The sequence below is a fragment of the Mirounga angustirostris genome, unplaced genomic scaffold (assembly GCF_029215605.1).
Source record: "Mirounga angustirostris isolate CCGP_5_RB_7025 unplaced genomic scaffold, mMirAng1.0.hap1 SCAF_17, whole genome shotgun sequence".
Classification (NCBI taxonomy): Eukaryota; Metazoa; Chordata; class Mammalia; order Carnivora; family Phocidae; genus Mirounga; species Mirounga angustirostris.
The window spans coordinates 17,599,358-17,612,863 of record NW_026991725.1 but is presented as its reverse complement, the minus strand read 5'-3'; the positions used below and the strand labels follow the sequence as shown (position 1 = coordinate 17,612,863).

Sequence of the window (13,506 nt, the reverse complement as noted above, 5' to 3'; positions counted from 1 at the left end):
TTTTTCTGAATTGTATTTTTGTTTGCTTTGTTTTCAGACTGCCAGTGAACCTTCTGCCCCATCTTGTGATCTCTTGGGCCTTAGACTCAGTCCTCCAATGCCTAGGGCCTCTCTGGGAGAACTCAACACCACGAATGCTCAGCTTTCAGACTTAAGTAAATAAGCACATGGGCCTTTCAGACCAGCAGAAGAGCTTGATGTGAAACAGTTCTGCTTGGTTTCATGATTAAATGCAACCTGGGAAGGACTGAAGTCCGTTTGAATATCAGAGAACTGTATCAGGAGATGTAATTATTCCTTGGCAAATGGTTGGGTCAAACCCAGCAATGGGATGTATCTGGGGGGGAAGGGGGTTGGATCCCTGAAACTCATCCCCCTGTCTTAGAATCTCATCGAATTCACCTGGCCTGCTTTAATAGAGGTGGTTCAACATCATGGCCAAACTTAAAACCACTCTGAACCACACATGACCTTTGGGTTTCTCTGCTATGCTACAGCATTAGGTAAGGGAATATTTGACGCAGATAGAGAAAGTCAGGAATTAGGAGGACTGATCTACATGGTGGTGAAATTGGAGAAAAAAACAAGGTTTTTGAGGTAGAAGTCCAAGTTGAAATCCCCTGTCTGCCACATTTTAGCCACCCAACCTTTGAGACTTTCCTACTTTGGGGTGTACTCTTAGGATTATAGGAAGTTGAGAGCTTGGGCAGGAGAGAGTAGAGCTCCATATATGCCCTAGCTTTTTACTTTTGTGCTTGAGAGAACAAGACACACAGAATCCCTTCCATTCTAGATAAATTTGGGATTTCAGAAAACCGGATATAATTAACATTTGTTACCTTCACAACATCCTCTTTTTGTGGCAGCATTTCTCTTTCCAGTTACCATTAATAATGTCCTTTAATTTCTGTTTGAGGAGGTGCCTCGTTAGCGCAGTAGGTAGCACGTCAGTCTCATAATTTCTGTTTGAGGAAATCATTTTATGGTGGCAGAAATATCTGTTGTGTTTTTGTTGTTTTTATTGTGGAGAATCAAACAGAACAACTGAATGACAAAATGTTTTAAAACCAAACAAGTCCATTTTGTGTTCTAGATTTCAACTCTCCAAGTCCTGTTGTAACAAACAACTTGAACCCCAGTCTTCATCCACAGGTGGATTTACTAGCCTTGGAAAATACAGAAACACCCCTGTAAGTATGTCCAGTGATACTCCAGAGGTAATATCATTTCCTTCTGATTCCTCATACTTAAGAAAGCATGACATAAGAGAAAAAGTAGAGACTTAGGAATCAGACAGTCCTGAGTTAGAATCTCAGCTCTGCTTTCTACCAGCTGCATGACCTTGGATGAGAAACTTCACCAGTGTGAACCTTCATTTTTCTTCTGAGAATACTTCCTAGGATTCTTGTAAAGATTCTGTGAGATGCTATATGTACCTCCTAATACCGTGCTCTAGGTGGTAAGCCTTCCAAAAATTATTTCTGTTATTTTTCAGTGGTAACAGGAGATGGGGGAAGAACAAAGGGAATTGAATGACAAGGGAGTTAGAACAAATAATGGCCACACCAGTTTATGGAGCATTTGCCATGTGCCAGGCACTTTACTAAGCTGTGTTTGTTTATTCCATTTAATCTTTGCAAAAACTCTCGGACCTGTGCTGTTGTCATTATGCCCATTTTACAGGAGAAAAGGCTGAGATTTAGGGAATAGAAATGGCCCAAGTTCATATAGCTATGAAGAAGCAGGTCAGAAGAACTGATAGTTCACCAAAAAAGAGATACAAATGGCCTATAAACAGATGCAATGATGCTCAACCTTACTTAAAGTTACAGAAATATAAATTAAACTACGATGACTTTTTATTTTTAACTTCACAGATTGGTAAGAGTCTAAATGTTTGTTAATGTACTTTATTGGCTATGGAAAGACAGATACGGTCACAAAATTATGCAATCCTTGTGAGGGGCAAGTGGCAATATCTATTACAATTAAAATGCATTTACCTTTGAACCCACCATCTCATTTCTAGGAATTCATACTCATACAAAATGAGGTGTTCACAAGATTATTCTTGACAACATTTGGGCACAGCTAGTAATTGGAAATGACTCAAGTATGCATCAGCTGTGGCCTAAATATCTACATAATGTATTACTATACAGCTAGGGGACAAATCACCAATATATTATGTGAGGGACAATCACCAATATATTATGAAGTGAAAAAGTGTGCAAAGTAATGTGTGTATACTATCTTAAATTTGCATAAGAAAGTAGGAAATAAGATAAACATTTGCCTCTTTGTGTAAACAAACACAAGAAAGATGCTGAAGAAACTGAAAAAGGCACAATTCCCTTAAGGTCAAGGAGAAGCAGGATAGAGTAGATACAGCAAAAAATACACGGAAGTTGGATTTTCTGTACATCAAAGGCTGTTTTTTTTTTCCTTTTAAATGGAAATATTTTAGGTAATAGTGTATTTCCATGATTCAGGTATCAAAATGATATAAAAGATCTATAAGGACAGTGCTTGATCTCACCCCACCCCCATGCTTCCAGTTCCCCCTCTCCTTAGGTCACATCCTGCTCCTTCCCTGGTAGCCACTTTATTTGTCCTTCCAAAGTGTCTTTAGGTAAATAATGAATATGACTTTTTTCTCCTTTATTAAATACAGCGGACTGTACATACTCTTTCGAACCTTGTTTTTGTTTTTCACTTAACATAGCTTGGCATATCTTGATAAAAATACATACGTTTTTACATCAGTGGATTTAGACATATTTTTAGAGTTGTCCAGTGTTTTTACCCAATGTACCCAATCACTGAATTACTTTTCTACGTTAAAAAAGGAGTTGGGGGCAGAGGGAGGGAAATGAGAAAGGAGCATCAAACTGGGAAGAAAGAGAAAACTGAGGAAAGCTTCATGTGTTGGGAAAGAACAGTGTCAGTGGCTGGGTCATGGACAACTAGTTGGGTCAGTACCTCTGGTCTTGACCAACTGTGATACAAGTAATGTTGCAATGCTGTAGGCAGATTTCCAGGAAGTTGCTTAGTAAATAATGTGATCTAAAGTAACTGATTCTGTTTTCCTTTATCCTGTAAATCGTGTTGTGTAATGAGAAGGAGTGATTATATAGATGAAATACATTACAAAAATGTCTCTATAAAGCTTATAAAAAAATCAAATCCTAGCTAATAGCTGCTTATTTTAATCTGTAATGTCAGGGATCTCATACTTTGGTGTGCATAAAAGTCACTTGGGGGGATTATTAAAAAGTAAAATTGCTGACCCCCAGAAATTCTGACTCAGTAGTAGGCCTCCTCAGTTTTAAAAAGCATCCCAGGAGAATCATAAAGCACTACTTTGCTGATCATACATTAGAAACCCTCTAATGGTTGTCCATCCAACATCAGATATCAAAATAATTACAGTTCTTAGAATTCACTGGAATAAAAGATAATGTGTAATATCAGCATTTTGTTTTCTAGACTAAGACTTTTGTATCTGTTTTCTAATTTTCGAAAGAGCTTATACCTGAGTGAAACTATAATTAGACCAGTTTTTTAGTGTCAGGAATTGAAGCACTAGTTACCTAAGGCATGTACTGTGGGTTAAATACTGTGCCAGAGATCACGTATGAAAGGCAAAATCAGCCATCAAAAGTATCTTAGAGTCTTGAAAATTTTCCACCCCTCTGTGTTTGTTCACCATCATGGAACAAATGAGTGATGGAATTACTCTAACAGAAAGGAATCTTGAAAAACAATGATTATGGGATAAAGTGTAATAGGTCATAGTTATAGTCCACTTACTATCAGGCAACAGGCTAACGAAAATAAGAAAGGTTTCCTAATTTCTTAGTACTGCTCCCAATAGGACTGGGAGGTAGATAGATATACCGTCATTCTCATTTCTTCACAAGTGAAGAAACCAAGGCGGAAGAAGATTAACCTGCCCAAAGGTGTTGCCCAACTACTGCAGAACAGGTTTCAAATTCAAGTGGGTCTGATTTCAGTGCCTGCTTTCTTTTTTTTTTCTTCCTGTGCTTTAATTAATTTTATTGTAAAAATTTCCATAAGGTGAAATTTCATCTACTCAAAATTGTTTTTATTTGGTGTGCAGTCCTATGAGTTTTAACATATTTGTAGATTCATGTAACCACCAACACAGGGTACAGGATAGTTTATCACCCCCCAAATTCCCTAGTGGTATTTCTTTATATTCCTACTCTCCCTCACTCAGTCCCTAGCAACCACCAGTCTATTCTCTGTCGCTATAGTTTGTCTTTTCAAGAATGACATCTAAATAGAATCATACACTGTGTCCTATTTCTAGAAAAGGTTGTGTAAAAGTGGTGTTTGCTTCATGTATTCTGAAACTCTGCTAGTAAGTGCATGTGCATTCAGTATTGTTGTGTCTTCTTGGTGAATTGACCCTTAAAGCATTATGTATAGTCCCTTTTCACTTTTCATCCCTTGTGATTTTCTTTGCCCTGATGTCTACTTTGATATTAATATAGCCACTCTAGCTTTCTTTTGATTAGTGTTTGCATGGTATGTTGTTTTTCATGTTTTTACTTTTAACTATATAAAAATATTTGAAGTGCATTTTTTGTAGATAGCATATAGTTGGGTCATGCATTTTTATGTGTTCTCAGAATTTCTGTCTTTAATTGGTATGTTTAGACCATTTACATTTAATGTCATTATGTTTGGATTTAGCTTTAACATATAACTTACTTGTTCTCTTTGTTTATGTTTTTTTTCCTGTTTCCTCCTTCCTGCAGTCTTTTGGATTGTTTGAATGTTTTCAGTATTCCATCTTTTTTTTTTTTTTCAATTGTTCACATTTATATTTCAAGATCCTTTGTACTCTCAAAAATTATTGAAGAGCTTATAGAGCGTTTGCTTATATAGGACATAATCTATCAATATTTTCTATACTAGAAATTAAAACTAAGGGGCACCTAAGGGGCTCAGTCAGTTGAACATCTAACCCTTGGTTTTATTTTTTTATTTTTATTTTTTTTAATTTTTTTATTCTTATGTTAATCCCCATACATTACATCATTAGTTTTAGATGTAGTGTTCCATGATTCATTGTTTGTGCATAACACCCAGTGCTCCATGGCAGAATGTGCCCTCCTCAATACCCATCACCAGGCTAACCCATCCTCCCACCCCTCTCCCCTCTAGAACCCTTAGTTGGTTTTTCAGAGTCCATCGTCTCTCATGGTTCGTCTACCCCTCCCGATTTCCGCCTCTTCATTCTTCCCCTCCTGCTACCTTCTTCTTCTTTTTTTTTTTTCTTAACGTATATTGCATTATTTGTTTCAGAGGTACAGATCTGAGATTCAACAGTCTTGCACAATTCACAGCGCTTACCAGAGCACATACCCTCCCCAGTGTCTATTACCCAGTCATAGCCTCCCTCCCACCCCACCCCCCACTTCAGCAACCCTCAGTTTGTTTCCTTAGATTAAGAATTCCTCATATCACTGAGGTCATATGATACATGTCTTTCTCTGTTTGACTTACTTCACTCAACATAATACCCTCCAGTTCCATCCACGTCGTTGCAAATGGCAAGATCTCATTCCTTTTGATGGCTGCATAATATTCCATTGTATATATATACCACCTCTTCTTTATCCATTCATCTGTCGATGGACATCTTGGCTCTTTCCACAGTTTGGCTATTGTGGACATTGCTGCTATAAACATCGGGGTGCATGTACCCTTTCGGATCCCTACTTTTGTATCTTTGGGGTAAATACCCAGTAGTGCAATCGCTGGATCATATGGTAGCTGTATTTTCAACTTTTTGAGGAACCTCCATATTGTCTTCCAGAGTGGCTGCACCAGCTCGCATTCCCACCAACAGTGTAGGAGGGCTCCCCTTTCTCCGCATCCCCGCCAACATCTGCCGTTTTCTGACTTGTTCATTTTAGCCATTCTGACGGGTGTGAGGTGGTATTTCATTGAGGTTTTGATTTGGATTTCCCTGATGCCGAGCGATATTGAGCACTTTTTCATGTGTCTGTTGGCCATTTGGATGACTTCTTTGGAAAAATGTCTGTTCATGTCTTCTGCCCATTTCTTGATTGGATTCTTTGTTCTCTGGGTGTTGAGTTTGATGAGTTCTTTATAGATTTTGGATACTAGCCCTTTATCTGATCTGTCATTTCCAAATATCTTCTCCCATTCTGTCGGTTGTCTTTTGGTTTTGTTGACTGTTTCTTTGCTGTGCAAAAGCTTTTTATCTTGATGAAGTCCCAATAGTTCATTTTTGCCCTTGCTTCCCTTGCCTTTGGTGATGTTTCTAGGAAGAAGTTGCTGTGGCTGAGGTCGAAGAGGTTGCTGCCTGTGTTCTCCTTTAGGATTTGGATGGACTCCTGTCTCACATTGAGGTCTTTCAACCATTTGGAGTCTATTTTTGTGTGTGGTGTAAGGAAAGGGTCCAGTTTCATTCTTCTGCATGTGGCTGTCCAATTTTCCCAACACCATTTGTTGAAGAGACTGTCTTTTTTCCATTGGACATTCTTTCCTGCTTTGTCACAGATGAGTTGACCATAGAGTTGAGGGTCCATTTCTGGGCTCTCTATTCTGTTCCGTTGATCTATGTGTCTGTTTTTGTGCCAGTACCATACTGTCTTGATGATGACAGCTTTGTAATAGAGCTGGAAGTCTGGAATTGTGATGCCGCCAGCTTTGCTTTTCTTTGTCAACATTCCTCTGGCTATGCGGGGTCTTTTCTGGTTCCATACGAATTTTGTTCCATTTCTTAGAAAAAAGTGGATGGTATTTTGATGGGCATTACATTGAATGTGTAGATTGCTCCAGGTAGCATTGACATCTTCACAATATTTGTTCTTCCAATCCATGAGCATGGAACGTTTTTCCATTTCTTTGTGTCTTCCTCCATTTCTTTCATGAGTATTTTATAGTTTTCTGAGTAAAGATCCTTTGTCTCTTTGGTTAGATTTATTCCTAGGTATCTTATGCTTTTGGGTGTAATTGTAAATGGGATCGACTCCTTAATTTCTGTTTCTTCTGTCTTGTTGGTGGTGTATAGGAATGCCACTGATTTCTGTGCATTGATTTTATATCCTGCCACTTTACTGAATTCCTGCAGGAGTTCTAGCAGTTTTGGGGTGGAGTCTTTGGCGTTTTCCACATAAAGTATCATATCGTCTGCAAAGAGTGAGAGTTTGACGACTTCTTTGCCAATTTGGATGCCTTTGATTTCTTTTTGTTGTCTGATTGCTGTGGCTAGGACTTCCAATACTATGCTGAATAGCAGTGGTGATAGTGGACATCCCTGCCGCGTTCCTGACCTTAGGGGGAAAGCTCTCTGTTTTTCCCCATTGAGAATGATATTCGCTGTAGGTTTTTCATAGATGGCTTTTATGATATTGAAGTATGTACCCTCTATCCCTATACTCTGAAGAGTTTTGATCAAGAAAGGATGTTGTACTTTGTCAAAGGCTTTTTCTACATCTATTGAGAGGATCATATGATTCTTGTTCTTTCTTTTGTTAATGTATTGTATTACGTTGGTTAATTTGCGGGTGTTGGGCCAACTTGCAGCCCAGGGATAAATCCCACTTGGTCGTGGTGAATAATCCTTTGAATGTACTGTTGGATCCTATTGGCTAGTATTTTGGTGAGAATTTTTGCATCCATGTTCATCAGGGATATTGGTCTGTAATTCTCCTTTTCGATGGAGTCTTTGCCTGGTTTTGGGATCAGGTAATGCTGGCCTCATAAAATGAGTTTGGAAGTTTTCCTTCCATTTCTATTTTTTGGAACAGTTTCAGAAGAATAGGTATTAATTCTTCTTGAAATGTTTGGTAGAATTCCCCTGGGAAGCCATCTGGCCCTGGGCTTTTGTTTTTTGGGAGATTTTTGATGACTGCTTCAATTTCCTTAGTGCTTATAGGTCTGTTCAGGTTTTCTATTTCTTCCTGGTTCAGTTTTGGTAGTTGATACATCTCTAGGAATGCATCCATTTCTTCCAGGTTATCTAATTTGCTGGCATAGAGTTGCTCACAATATGTTCCTATAATTGTTTGTATTTCTTTGGTGTTGGTTGTGATCTCTCCTCTTTCATTCATGATTTTGTTGATTTGGGTCATTTCTCTTTTCTTTTTGATAAGTCTGGCCGGGGTTTATCAATCTTTTTAATTCTTTCAGAGAACCAGCTCCTAGTTTCATTGATCTATTCTACTGTTCTTTTAGTTTCTATTTCATTGATTTCTGCTCTGATCCTTATTATTTCTCTTCTCCTGCTGGGTTTAGGCTTTATTTGCTGTTCTTTCTCCAGCTCCTTTAGGTGTAGGGTAACGTTGTGTACTTGAGACCTTTCTTGTTTCTTGAGAAAGGCTTGTATTGCTCTATACTTTCCTCTTAGGACTGCCTTTGCTGCATCCCAAAGATTTTGAATAGTTGTGTTTTCATTTTCACTGATTTCCATGAATTTTTTAAATTCTTCTTTAATTTCCTGGTTGACCCATTCATTCTTTAGTAGGATGCTCTTTAGCCTCCATGTTATTGAGTTCTTTCTGACTTTCCTCTTGTGATTGAGTTCTAGTTTCAAAGCATTGTGGTCTGAAAATAGGCAGGGAATGATCCCAGTCTTCTGGTAACGGTTGAGACCTGATTTATGACAGAGGATGTGATCTATTCTGGAGAATGTTCCATGGGCACTAGAGAAGAATATGTATTCTGTTGCTTTGGGATGGAATGTTCTGAATGTGTCTGTGAAGTCCATTTGGTCCAGTGTGTCATTTAAAGTCTTTATTTCCTTGTTGATCTTTTGCTTAGACGATCTCTCCATTTCAGTGAGGGGGGTGTTCAAGTCCCCCACTGTTATTGTATTGTTGTCGATGTGTTTCTTTGCTTTTCTTATTAATTGCCTTATATAATTGGCTGCTCCCATTTTAGGGGCATAGATATTTATAATTGTTAGATCTTCTTGTTGGATAGACCCTTTAGGATATAGTGTCTTTCCTCATCTCTTATTACAGTCTTTGGTTTAAAATCTAATTTGTGTGCTATAAGGATTGCCACCCCAGCTTTCTTTTGGTGTCCATCAGCATGGTAAATGGTTTTCCACCCCCTCACTTTCAATCTGGGGGTGTCTTTGAGTCTAAAATGAGTCTCTTGCAGACAGCATATCGATGGGTCTTGTTTTTTAATCCAATCTGATAGCCTGTGTCTTTTGATTGGGGCATTTACCCCATTTACATTCAGAGTAACTATTGAAAGATAGGAATTTAGTGCCATTGTATTGCCTGTAAGGTGAATGTTACTGTATATTATCTGTGTTCCTTTCTGGTCTATGTTGCTTTTAGGCTCTCCCTTTGCTTAGAGGATCCCTTTCAAGATTTCCTGTAGGGCTGGTTTTGTGTTTGCAAATTCCTTTAGTTTTTGTTTGTGCTGGAAGCTTTTTATCTGTCCTTCTATTTTTAGTGATAGCCTAGCTGGATATAGTATTCTTGGCTACATATTTTTCTCCTTTAGTGCTCTGAATATATCCTGCCAGTCCTTTCTGGCCTGCCAGGTCTCTGTGGATAGGTCTGTTGCCAATCTAATGTTTCTACCATTGTAGGTTACATATCTCTTCTCCCGAGCTGCTTTCAGGACTTTCTCTTTGTCTCTGAGACTTGTAAGTTTACTATTCGATGTCAGGGTGTTGACCTATTTGTATTGATTTTGAGAGGGGTTCTCTGTGCTTCTTGAATTTTGATGCCTGTTTCCTTCACCAAATTAGGGAAGTTCTCTGCTATAATTTGCTCCATTATACCTTCTGCCCCTCTCTCTCTTTCTTCTTCTTCTGGGATCCCAATTATTCTTTTTTTTTTTTTTAAGATTTTATTTATTTATTTGAGACAGAGAGAATGAGAGACAGAGAGCATGAGAGGGAGGAGGGTCAGAGGGAGAAGCAGACTCCCCGCCAAGCAGGGATCCCGATGCGGGACTTGATTCCGGGACTCCAGCATCATGACCTGAGCCGAAGGCAGTCGCTTAAACAACTGAGCCACCCCGGCGCCCCCCAATTATTCTAATGTTGTTTCGTCTTATGGTATCGCTTTTCTCTTGAATTCTGCCCTCGTGATCCAATAGTTGTTTATCTCTCTTTTTCTCAGCTTCTTTATTTTCCATCATTTGGTCTTCTATATCACTGATTCTCTCTTCTGCCTCATTTATCCTAGCAGTTAGTGCCCCCATATTTGATTGCACCTCATTAATAGCCTTTTTGATTTCGACTTGGTTAGATTTTAGTTCTTTTACTTCTACAGAAAGGGTTTCTCTAATAACTTCCATGCTTTTCTCAAGCCCAGCTAGTATCTTTAAAGTGATGATTCTGAACTCTAGATCTGACATCGTACTAATGTCCGTATTGAGTAGGTCCCTGACAGTCAGTACTACCTCTTGTTCTTTTTGTAGAGGTGATTTTTTTTCCTGTCTTGTCATTTTGTGCAGAGGAGAATAGATAAATGAGAGAACAAAATGCTAGCAGAGTAACAACGTCCCCGGAAAATATACTCTAAACAAATCAGAAAAGACCTGAAACAGTGGGAAAAGAAAGGGAAAGAGAGAAAAAAGAAAAAAAAGAAAAAGAAAAACATAAAGATAAAAACAAACAAAAACAGAACAAAACAAAACAACAACAACAAAAAAACCCAGAATGTGATCAAATATGATCAGGCTGGTATATAGATCAGTGCCACACACTAGATTTGGGGTGTATTTTGGTCTTTTAGAAGAAAGTGCCTCCCAAAATTTTAAAGATAAACTTCTATATGTACAAAAATAAGGGTTGATTTGATGAAGGGATGGAATATGACTGTAAAGATGGAAATTATAAAAAATTTTATAAAAGGAATTGATAAGTTGTTTGAAAAAAGAAAGAAGATTTAAAAAAAAAAAAGAGAATGTGATCAGGCATGGGAGTAGAAAAAGCCACATACTAGAGATTTAGGGTATATTTTGATCTGTTAGAAGAAACTATCTCAAAATTTTAAGGCAAGAACAATTTATATGTATATGCCAAAAATAAGGGTAACTACTATGAAGGGATAGAATATGACTCTAAAAATGAAAAATAAAAATGTTTTTTTAAAAAAGGGATTGAGGGGCACCTGGGTGGCTCAGTTGGTTAAGCAACTGCCTTAGGCTCAGGTCATGATCCTGGAGTCCCGGGATCGAGTCCTGCATCGGACTCCCTGCTCGGCGGGGAGTCAGCTTCTCCCTCTGATCCTCCCCCTCTCATACTCTCTGTCTCCCATTCTCTCTCAGATAAATAAATAAAAAATCTTTAAAAAAAGAAAAAAAAAGGGATTGATAAGATGTTGGTTGAAAAAGGGAAAAAGAAAAATTCAAAAAAAAAAAAAAAGACAGTTAAAAAAAAAAGATTAACTTTGAAAGACTAAAGAATCATGGTAAAAAAAGCCATGCATTCTATGTGTAGTATTCCCCTAGCGCTGGAGTTCTGCTGTTCTCATTGACCGGTAAACTTGGTCTTGGCTGCTGTTCTCGTTGATCTTCTGGGGGAGGGGCCTGTTGCCATGGTTTCCAAATGTCTTTGCCGGAGGCGGAATTGCCCCACCCTTGCTTGGTCCGGGGTAAGTAATCTGCTCGGGTTGCTCTCCAGAGCTTTTGTTCCCTGTGAGCTTTCCGTATAGCTTTGGAAGTGAAGAGTGAAAATGGCGGCCTCCCAGTCTCCGCCCCGGAGGAGCCGAGAACTTGGGACCCCACACCTCAGTGCGCCCCCAGAGAAAAGCAGTCAGTCACTCCTGGCTCCCCGGTCTCCGGCCGCACTGCGTGCTCACCCGGCTTGTGACCGCGTGTTTCTATCTCTGGCACCCGACTCGGTGTGGAGTCTCCAAACCCAACATATCCCTGCGGTGCGCCCCCGTGCCGCTCCTCCTGGGGAAGAAAGTCAGTCTCCCCGGATCTGCTGCTTGTTGAGTCCCTGCTGGAGGAGCAGTGGCCCGACTGTGCCATGGATCACGGTTTATGGCAACCCCGAGCTGAGAGTCCGCGCCTCGGCTCTGTCACTGCAGCCAGCTTCCCCACTCCGATACCTGGGAGCTCTGCCGCACTCAGGCACCCCCGGTCTTTCTGTGACCCCGAGGGTCCTGAGACCACACTGTCCCGGAGGGTTCGACCCCCTGCTTAGCCACCAGAGCGACGTCCCTCAGCGGAGCCGACTTCTAAAAGTTCCGACTTTTTGCTCCGCAGCTCTATCACTTGCCAGAAGCGGCCTACGGAGGCCCCTCCCCCGCCATCTGTCCTCCCGAATATCACCTCGGATTCACTTCTCCACACGTCCTACCTTCCAGAAAGTGGTTGTTTTTCTGATGAAAGAGTTGTTGCTATTTTCTTCGATCTCCTGTTGAGTTTGTAGGTGTTCAGAATGGTTTGATCCCTATCCAGCTGAATTCCTGAGAGGAGATGAAATCCAGGTCTCCTACTCCTCCGCCATCTTCTCACCCTTCAGTATTCCATCTTATCTACCACGAGTTTGACCGTAACGTTGTGTAGTTTATATTATAAGGAGGGAGGGGACTGGTTGCTCTAAGGATTGCAATGTACATAATATTTTAGTTTACGTACAGCGAATATTTTACCACATAAAGTAAAATGTTGCAAATTTAGAGATCCTCCATTTATATTGTAGTTACTGTATATTCTACATTGAAAAAAACACCAAGACAATGTTATAATCTTTGCGTGCAGCCCTCAAGTATATTTTAAAGAACTCAAGAAGAGGAGTCTACAAAAAAAAAAAAAGCCATTTCTGTTGATCTTTTATTTTCTTGTATGATTTCCCTTCTCTCTAAAGAATGTGAAAAATCTTTTATTTCACGTGAGAATGTCTTTATTTCACCTTGTTCCTGAGCGATGTTTGCAGTAGATATATAATTCTGGGTTGATGGGGTTTTTTCTTTCAGTTTTTAAACATTCCTCCACCCTCTTCTGGCCTACATGGTTTCTAATGAGAAGTCTGTATGCATTCACATCATTGTTCTCCTATAGATAATGTGTTGTTTTCTCTATGTTACGCTTTAAGAAATTTTTTTCCTGATTTTGAACAACTTGATTATGATATGTCTGGACATGGATTTCTTTTGGTTTATTCTGTTTGCAATTTGCTGAGTGTATTTGTTTCCTATGGCTGCCATAAAAAAAACCCACCACAAACTAGGTGGTTGAAAATCACAGGAATTAATGTTCTCATAGTTCTGTAGGCTAGAAACCTGAAATCAGCAGGGCCACACTCCCTGCAGGACTCTTAGTGACAAGCTATTCTTCACCTCTTCCAGCTTCTGGTGACTGTTAGCAATTTTTTTTTTTTTTTTTTTTTGGCTTCCTGGTCTTGGCCCACATCACTCCACTTTCTGCCTCCACCTTTATGTTGCCTTCTCTGTGTGTTTCAAATCTCCCTCTGCTTTTCTCTTTAAGATCACTTGTCATTGGATTTAAGGCTTAATTCAA

At 39.4% G+C, this 13,506-nt stretch overlaps 1 protein-coding gene across 5 annotated transcripts in view; it reads left to right on the top strand.

Moving 5' to 3' along the window:
• Positions 1–13,506, top strand: part of TOM1L1 (target of myb1 like 1 membrane trafficking protein) — an 82,455-nt gene that overhangs the window by 40,947 nt on the left and 28,002 nt on the right. For all 5 annotated transcript variants that reach the window (XM_064582851.1, XM_064582849.1, XM_064582848.1 and 2 more), the window contains 2 exons: positions 38–155; positions 1,094–1,190. In XM_064582851.1, the coding sequence (XP_064438921.1) occupies positions 38–155; positions 1,094–1,190 (215 nt within the window). The remainder of the gene's footprint in view (positions 1–37; positions 156–1,093; positions 1,191–13,506) is intronic.